The sequence below is a fragment of the Athene cunicularia genome (genome assembly GCF_003259725.1).
Source record: "Athene cunicularia isolate RWA chromosome 12 unlocalized genomic scaffold, athCun1 chr12_part1, whole genome shotgun sequence".
NCBI lineage: Eukaryota > Metazoa > Chordata > Aves > Strigiformes > Strigidae > Athene > Athene cunicularia.
Window position 1 is genome coordinate 18,775,519 of NW_020799116.1, and position 9,020 is coordinate 18,784,538.

Sequence of the window (9,020 nt, forward strand, 5' to 3'; positions counted from 1 at the left end):
TCAAGAGTTCGATCTTCTTGGGGAGGATTTCTGTGAATAGCAAGTGAATTAATCCATTTGGATTTTACCAAAGACTTGTACATCAAGAGGCTTTAAAATATATTTAAAATGTTTATTTAAAATCCAAGTCAAATGATTTTTAACAAACTGTCTCAAGATAGAAGAAACTGATGTTTTGGAGTAACTGTATTGTTTATTCTGTGTATTGCAGTAGCACCTAGAGAACCCTATTGTGCTAGTTGCAGAACAAACACATAACAGAGATGGTCCCTGCCCACGAGAGCTTCCAGCCTTCAGCTTAGCCCCTGCATCGTCCTGCTGGGGGACGAACCGGGTGTTCATGCTCGTTGCATGCTTCTGCCATTTTAAGTGGGCTCTCCTGGGGTAATGAGGTCAAACCTGCAAGCTTGACTTCCTCATTACCCCCAACAGAGTAAAGATAAAGTAAGAGGCAAGTTTCAGAGAGCTGAACAACTTGCCCTTTCCCACTGTACATCTCTCAGATGGATTTTTCGCATGCTGTAGGCACCAAGCCTGTGGCTGAGCCATGTGGGCTTCCTGAGATCACTGCTGCTCCTTGAAGAACTGTGGTTTCCTTGTTCCCAGTGTCCTCAGGCAGATAGAGGTGTTTGGATAAAAGGAAGCCTTTTCAGTGGTTTATGGTTTATATTATTTTTAAAAAAAGTTTTTTTTGTTTTGCCCTCTAAATTTTAATTCTCAATCAGTACCTTCCCATGGTTGCTGCCCTATGGGGCAAGGGGGAAGGATATAATAAAAAGCAAACCTGACATCACACTTGCACACTGTCAATCATTAAAGTATCAAAAACAAAGCTTGCAAGAGCACAAACTTGTATAAATGTGGAGAAAAAAAATAAAGACACTGACTAAGCACATCAGGCCCTCTTGTCCCTTTGGGCAGCTTTAAGTTAGGGTGGAAGAAACTCCACCCATTTTTTGAGCTTGTCTCCTGGGTCACCATCCCATCCTTTTCCACCTCCTCTCTCAACCCTCAGGTATAGCTGGGATTTGTCTCTTCTAATTTACAGAGCCTTAGAGAGACAGTTGCAGGGAGGGATGAACAAGGGATCCTGAATCTTGGTTCATGCTTGATCAAGTTATGGGGTCTTAGGGGCAAAAGAAGCCAAAAGATAATTTCTCTAGGCCTGTCTGTTCCCTTCTCCACTCTCAGTGGCATGGACTAGCTCCTACAGGCTGGGAAGGTGATGGGATTGTGCAAATGAAGAGGAAGGGGCAACTTCCCTGTCTATGCTTGGTTTCAGGCAGATCTGATCTGCTCTTTGTCCCTCCTCTCCACAAAAGAGCAAGGGAGAGCCATTGTGCTTCATTTGCAGAGGTGTGAGAAGTAAACCCAGAGCAAAAGATCTAATTAAGGAAAACAAACATGCAAGTCGGAGAAAGGGAGAGGAGAGGTCTAGACCTTGGCAAACAGAAAAGTTGAATTGTGGTTTCCAGTGTGTGCTCGAACCTAGCTCTGATTGAAGCCACGTGGCTTGTGAATAATGCTGGCAGAAGCAGAGCAACTGGCAGTTTGGCCTTGTGTTAGCAGAGAGGAAGGACAGCTCTTTCTACTGAGGTGCTTGTAACTTGTTACCTCCCAGAAATAAATAAATAAATATCCTGAAGCTGTGTGTGTCTTTGGTGCAGCTCAGCAGAGCTGTCTCTGAACCCCTTGGTCAAGGCAACCCTGTTCTTGCCCCATGTCTTGCAAGGCAATGTCAGGGAACAGCACTTCCAAAGCATAAACCAAATGCAGAGTGCTCTGAAACCAAATCCCTCTGCCTGCAAATAAGAAAGTTGGGTTTCTAATGACTTGTTTCTAAATGTTTTGTGACGAACTTCCCTTGGAGATGGGGAAGATGAAAAAAAATGGGATGAGTGCTTCCTGGCCCAAGCTCAATATCCAGAATCTCTGCTTAGCACTCTCAAGGAAGAAGGGCTTCCTCGAAGATGTCTCCTGTCCACAACTTATGACGCAGTGTGCACCTGTGGGAGATGCACAAGCTGCTATCAATGTGCTTTGAGGTTACAATACCCAGCTCCCTGTAGCTAAGGAAGAAAAAAAAATATTCTTTACCTCTATAGAGGTGGGACTAGATATAGTCATCTGAGTCCCACGTACCCCAGAAGTCTGGGGGAGCTTGGATGTGGAGTCCTGTTGACCTGTTATAGGGGCAGGATCAAACAGGTGCTATTTGGATGTGAATCCAAATCCAAATTCCCACAGATTTTTGGCTGCCAGTTGGCTGGAAGTCTTTTATTCTACCTCTAATTCCACAACAGAAAGAGAAACAAAAACAATAAAGTAAAAGGTGCTTTTAAAATACCATGAGGAGAGAAACTGCCATGGAAATAAATAGCAAAAATAACAATGTTAACATTTCTGGTGTCACAGCAACTCTGAAATTCAAGTAGTGTGCACATGCCTACAGCACTTTCTCACAGCCACTGTTGGCGCGGCCTGAGGTTCAGAGCTCAGATTGTGTCCCATTGTTCACTGAAACAACCAACTCCTCCCTGGCGCTGGAATGGATTTAGAGAGAAGGGGAGAGGAAAGATGGATGCAGTCTGTGCTGATAATCACGTCTTTACTGTGCCCACCTGATGCAGTGCTTTAGCGGGACAAAGACACGAAGTTCTCTTATTTCTGTCATGCCTGAGAAGTAACGGTCAAGCTTCAGAGCTGGAAAGGGTATTGCTTCAGATAGTCCCCCATCCGCCTAGGTAGAGGGAGCTGGTCCACGTCAGCCGTAGACTTGTTAATCCGTAGCCGGCACAGGTGCTGTAGGCTGGGGATGTTGTCTTTGCGGCTGAGTGGCCGGATGAGCTTCAAGTGTACTGCAGCTGCTGCCATCTCTTTTTGCATGGGAGGTAGAGGAGATGGAGGCGGGTAAGGAGCCTCATTCTTGCTTTCCGTTGTGCAGGACATGACATAATGCTGGATAAGACTGACCACATCGGGGAAGGCCAGGATGCGAGGTTTGGACAAGTAGTTTGAGTCTAGGCGGAACTTGCTGTCAGTGTATTCAATGCGCACGTTGGTGGGACCTCGATTTGTCTTGACAGAGAGTGTGAACAGGTAGCTGGGGTGGGTGCTGTCCCGTACCAGGAAGGTGCCCTCAGGCATCTTCTGGAGATGCTGCTTGGCCTCACTGGCAGTGATAGATCCCCAGTACCAACCTGGAAAAGCATCCCAGAAAGAACTTGTTAGGGAAAGAACGTATTAAAGGACTGCCAGTATATTCAGGGAAGCCTTGAAGCCTACTGAGCTCAGGGCCTGGGAAGCAACCAGGCCTAGACATGGTAAGCCCTTTAGAAATTAAGATCATGTCAAGTTCTAAGGGTTTTCTACCTATTCTTGTCATCGCCTTGCAGGGGCTTGCGGTGAGGATGACTAGTTCTGCAGCTACTGCAGTTTACAGAGAAATAGGGGCCTTTTTGCAATTCTTTCTCCTGATTCGGTTATAAAAGACAAAGTTTTGCTTACACTAGTAAAAAATTATTTCATGATACAAGTTTGTAGAGACTGCAGATACACTTGCTGCATCCACAAGAGTCAGCCATGGCTGTGACAGAACCAGGTTCCTATGTGCAGTGGGATCAGGAGATCCTTCCTGGAGCTCCAATTGCAGAGTTGGCTCCCTGCTCCCTGTAGCCTTCTGACCCTGAGACTTTGTGTGTTGAGCCTTACCAGATTCTCGCAGGTAGGAGAAGGTTTTTGCAATGCAGAGAAGGTCTTCTTCAGGGTCTCGTGTCTGAGGCGGGTTGCTGTCTGGAACTGGTGCTGCAAAGGCAGGCGCAGACTCCTCCTGGAAGGCTGTAACTGGGAGAGGCTGCATGATCGGCTCTGGCAGTTCCACCGCAATGCCCCTGAGTGACAGCCTCCTGATCTTTTCCTCTGCCAGCAAAGGATGAGGTCTGAAACGAAAGACATACTCCACTGTTTCTCCTTGCCTTGAAATAGGTTGCAGTGTCTGCTCAGTGCATGCTACGGTGTACTACAACAGTCATGTTTTATAAAAAGATCCTCAGTACAATTGTTTCAAACAGAGAGAGGCAAGGGGGGGAAACTACACAGCTAAAGATGAGCCCTTAGAAACAGGGAGAGTTGGCCTCTTTTGCCTTGTAAAAGGTAGTCTATCTTTCAGTTTAGGTTGATTTGAAACCTGGTATTTTTAGATGTTGGCTTTTAAGAGGTAGTTTTAGAGGCAATAAGGTTCATAGCAGCATTACAGCTTCACTTGCATCATTACAATGTTGGAGCATTTATTTTTCTGCCAGTGGGTTTGTTAGTCATTTACTGTAATATAATTAGAAGCAGAATTAGGAATAGCCTGAGTTTTGTCCTACCCACTGTCTGCTCAAGGTTGACCTGATCTTAAATGTGTGTGTTAGAACTCAGGGTGAGCTGACCTTGTAGTAGAATAATGGGAATTCTTGTTTTAGCCATGCCCATACACTACACAAACCCTAGCGTTCAACAGCACAGCAGAGACCTCAGCGCAACTGTAATCCCTGCCAGATTACAGCAGTAGGAGGCTCTGCCATGGCTGGGCTGCTATGAGCATTAATCCCTCTGTGGCCTAAAGAGAGCATTAGTGTAGCCATTCAGCATCTAAGTGCAGTTTCATGAAGGCTGGAGCTCTCATGGGCCAGGGAAATCTTCATTCCCAGGCAAGCTCCTGAGCAAAAATATTAGTTTGTGTCTCTTCTTCTAGGTTCTCTGCCTTTGTGTGCCCTGTACTGCTGCCCTGTGTTACATCCCCCACATGCACTCACTTGCTTGAGAGGTTCTTTCAGACACTTAACATAAAAGCTGGCTGACTTTCCAGAGAAATACAACACAGTCCTCAACGTGGGACTGTCACAGCACCATTGGAGCTGATGGGGATTGAAAAGGCAGCAGCCACCTCCTCCCACATCACTGAAGAGAGAAGCGGAAGGACACTCTGAAGTCATAAGCACTTCCCTTCCTCCTTCTCCATGTTTTATGTGAACAGTGACACTTTAGGTACATACATAAAGGTTTTGTAAACTGATCTGCACCTGATCATAGCTGCACTCCTCAGACTGCCGAGTCTCAAGGGTGGGACAGGGAACAGAAAGAAGGGATTTGAGGGAAAAGTAAATTAGAGATAACCTGAAAACGACTTCACAATGATTTGTGAGTGAGAGTCATGACCAGTTCCGTGACTCTGCATTTCTAATAAAAACATGTAGGTTTGCAGTGTGGTTTTTGTAAAACCACTGGTAAAGTTGAATCTATGGAGAGATGCTTCCTGCCCATGCAATACATGGCAAAACCCCATTATTCTGCTGGTATTTAGAAAAAAAAATTCTTCCTTTTTCCATATGTCAAATCACATTTCAGAAGCAGGATATCTACTTGGCATTCATGGCATTAGATCCTCATTTCTTAATTTCTATTAATGCGTAGGAAGCCAAACCTAATAAAAGCAATTGCTGGCCCTTGTCTTCACCAGGCACCCTTGATCACAGGGACTGTTTTCAATGGCTTTCACAGAACAGTGGATCTGAATATGCTTTTATACCTGGAGATGGCTGTTAGGAAACCTCTGAGTTTTCTTTTAAGTCCCACCCAAGCTAATTTGTAGGTGTTGAGGGCTACATTTTTAAAGATATTTGAATGTCTTCCTCTTAATGTCATGGTCTTAACAAATGTCTTGCTGCCTGTCTTGAGGAAAGGAGATTCCCGATTCTCCGTTTCCCCACTTTTTGAGCAAGGAGGACTATAAACCAGATCCTTCACTGTACTGAACCTAATACAATAGTTGGTGCTGTGCAAAGAGGGTGTTACACAGGACTGTTGGCAGAGCAGTCCCTCCCAGGTGCATTCTGACACCAACTATTCACAGAGCTGAAAATGACTGTGACCAATGTTAAGTGAAATCAGTCCTGCACTGCTCACTGCCCACTCGCTCCCCAGCACTTGAATACTGCAGTCCAAATTCCAAATCTCCCTGCACTTATTTTCTCCTAGAAAATTTTTCTGGCCTACCCTTTGAGAAAGGTTTTGAACACAAGGAAAACTTTTCTTGTTCCTCGCATGGAACTACTTTTTTTGTCTTTTTATATACCTGCTTCGGAAAGGAAATTAGAAATTGGCTTAGAGACTGTGAAAGAAGGGAGAGAGAACAAAGCTACATAGGGAAATGTACTCCTGATTCATTGCAGAAAGTCATTAATTTCAAGGGCTGTACCAGTTCACAGTTCGGTCCTCCAAAAGACACAACTATGTGAATTTGTCAGTAGGTTTCTTTTGCAGAACCACTGTGGGTGTCTCTGAGGCAGAGCCCATGTGCTTGAGGTGAGGTTTCCCACTGCACTCTCTGCTGCCTTACACTTTCTGCCACCTGAAGCTGAAGGAGCCCAGACCCCATGCAGTCACAGTGGAGATTCTTCCACCACAGCCAGGGAAGGTTCATGCTTCTGTTTTTCCTTCTATATACCTGCCTTATGCCTCCCTCTCCCCCTACAAAAAGTTCTAGTGTTGCAGTAGTCTCAAAAGAGCACTGTGGAACAGAGGAGGGGGATTAGAATCTCTCATAGACTGGGAGGTGCTGGTGTTCTAAACAACTTTGTATGTAGGTTGAAGAAGGAAGAGCTGCTGCTATAACCAGAGCAGCTCCAAGCACGGGAAAGGGATCAGCAAGGAATGGCAGCTACAATTTACAATACAGGTACATTTGCAAGAGGGATAAGAAGAGTTTGCTGGGATAAGGACATGTTGAAAAGGTATACTGACATGAAAAAGTCAACCTTCTCATGGGACAAAGTAAGTATTTGAAAATAATTAGTGCTTGTAAGAAAGTAGAGATCCATGTGAAGGATCAGTACTAAACAAAGTGTTAGTACAACAGCTTCGATGGCAGAGAAAACATATATAGAATTTGACATGTCTAGCTGGTACTGTGTGGAGTCTCTAGAGAAACAGCAAATGAACTTCCCTGTACTTTGGCAAGTAGTATTTCAGAAAGCCTTGGGAAGCCAAGAAAGTCCAAGAAAATTAGATATGTCTGCTATTATTTAGTGTTAGCTTTGCAGTTACTTTGCTGATAAGCTAAACTTTGTAACACGGGACAAATAGTACAAGAAAAAGTGTGTGTTGAGCTGCTCTCCCTTCTATCAGCCACATCCTGAGTCCCATGAGAGCTTGGTCCGAATAGGAAGGAAAGTATGGAGTCTGGGATATATGGAATCCTAGAAGGTAATGAAAACTGAGCAATAAACAGTCGAGAGACGGTCATGTACGCATCTGGCTACATAACAAGTTCTTAGTGGGTGAAGGGAAGCAGTAGCTCTGATATGTTAGCCTTGGAGAAAAGCTTCAGATAAGGGTTTCACAAAGCCTAAGCTGAACAATGAATTCCCTTTGCTGTGGCTACAGGAACTGCAGCAGTAGACTAAAAATGAGAGTGAAAACAAACGCATTTCAGTAGTAGGAAAGTATGGGTAAGCACCAGCTCTGCTTGTCTGTGGAACAGATCTGGGGGGCAAATGGCAGAAAAATCCCCGTACTTTAGCAGACAAGGCAAATGTATTGCCTCTGAGGGAAATGCGCTGAGGTACAGGAGGGATGGGCAATACTGACATGACGGCTCAGGCCGAAACAAATGCCGACACTTTCCCAACATGCAGCATATGTAAAAATGCTGGATGATTCCTGCAGACCGGGTCTTCACGCGTGTTGATGACCTGAGCTGATCACAGAGACACTGAAGTGCCAACACACCGGTACCATACACCGATACCGGAGGGGAGGGACTTGGATATCACCTGTTTTATTGAACAAAGGTGGTGTCACTACCCATGTGCCCCCTACGGCTTTCATTCTACAGAACCCTGGGTACGGGGAAGTCTGTATATATGTATATACACTGCCCATAAAAGCAATAGAAAAACGAAATTATGTGTTTAGCCTAAATATTTACTTAGACAAAAACATCTGAACTCTGGGCAAGTTTTTCCCTGTAAGCAGTTTGTTTCCACCAGGACATTAGAGAACACCGACAAGTGGTCTCGGGTCTGTGTCCCCACTGGTGCTACAGACACACACCACTGAACAACATACTCTTAAGTTTTTACTAATTTTTACTCCCCCAAGACTTTGAATACCATGTAGTTTTTCAGCAATAGAAAGCACGGAAAGCAGGAACACTTTATGGTCCCATGATTTTTGGCTACAGCATCTAAAAAGCAGACACACAGAGGACACACTCAGAACTTAGCACTTGGCCAGCACAAGCCGTTCCCGTACCATTACAATCACACATGGCAACTCAAACAAACTGAAAAACTGTCCCAGGGAATCTTACTAATTACAGTCATCAAACCACAGCTTTTAACAAGAAGGCTGCAAAGTATCTTACCCCTGAACACAGAGGATCATGTCACTCCTGGACCAAGGGAAAAGCATTAAGTCTTCAAGAAGGTGGGAAATGCTTTCTTCTCTTTTTCTCCTCTTGTCTCCTTTTTCTTTCCTTCCCAGAACAAGCAAGCTAGTTCCAGCCTCTGGTTAGGAGCTCGCGGTAAGAGCAGGCTGGAGAGTCCCAGCAAACCCCTTCCGCAGTTGGTTGTGTTTCAGACAGAGAAAAAGCCAAGCAGAGGGAAATCAGGCTCTCCGAGAAAGACTTTGCAGATTGTTTAGCAACTTTGGCCAGAAAAATGTGTGCACTCTCAGTGCTTTGCTTTAGAAAATACTGTACTCTTGTTCTGCTTTTTAGAAAACAACAAAAAAAGTTTTAAAAATAACCAGAGAAAAGGGAAATTATATATGTTTAAAGAGGAACTAAACTTCCTTCAGAGAAATCTTTTAGAAAAAAAATATTCAGAACACTCTGAAATAGTAATAAATAGATATCAATAAATAATATCTCCCCAAAACGCTGAAGGGGAGAGAGCCGGGAGAGCAGCAACCTGCTTTTTCACTGACTCCAGAAGTAATGAAGCTCCGCGAAAAAAAAAAAAAAAAAAAAAAAA

General features: G+C 44.4%; 1 protein-coding gene across 4 annotated transcripts in view; it reads right to left on the minus strand.

Annotated features, from left to right (window-relative positions):
• CISH (cytokine inducible SH2 containing protein) overlaps window positions 1-9,020 on the minus strand; it is a 29,430-nt gene that overhangs the window by 17,900 nt on the left and 2,510 nt on the right. For 2 of the 4 annotated variants that reach the window (XR_003399314.1, XR_003399313.1), the window contains exons 2-3: window positions 3,712-3,938; window positions 1,186-3,200 (exon numbers count right to left, since the gene is read on the minus strand). Coding sequence is in view for 2 of the 4 variants with exons in the window: in XM_026857499.1 (XP_026713300.1) it covers window positions 2,698-3,200; window positions 3,712-3,938; window positions 8,411-8,457 (777 nt within the window). In the remaining 2 variants the exon portion in view is untranslated. Of the gene's footprint in view, window positions 1-98; window positions 3,201-3,711; window positions 3,939-8,410; window positions 9,001-9,020 lie in introns of those variants that run through there. The other 2 variants (XM_026857499.1, XM_026857497.1) reach the window with 2 other exon arrangements.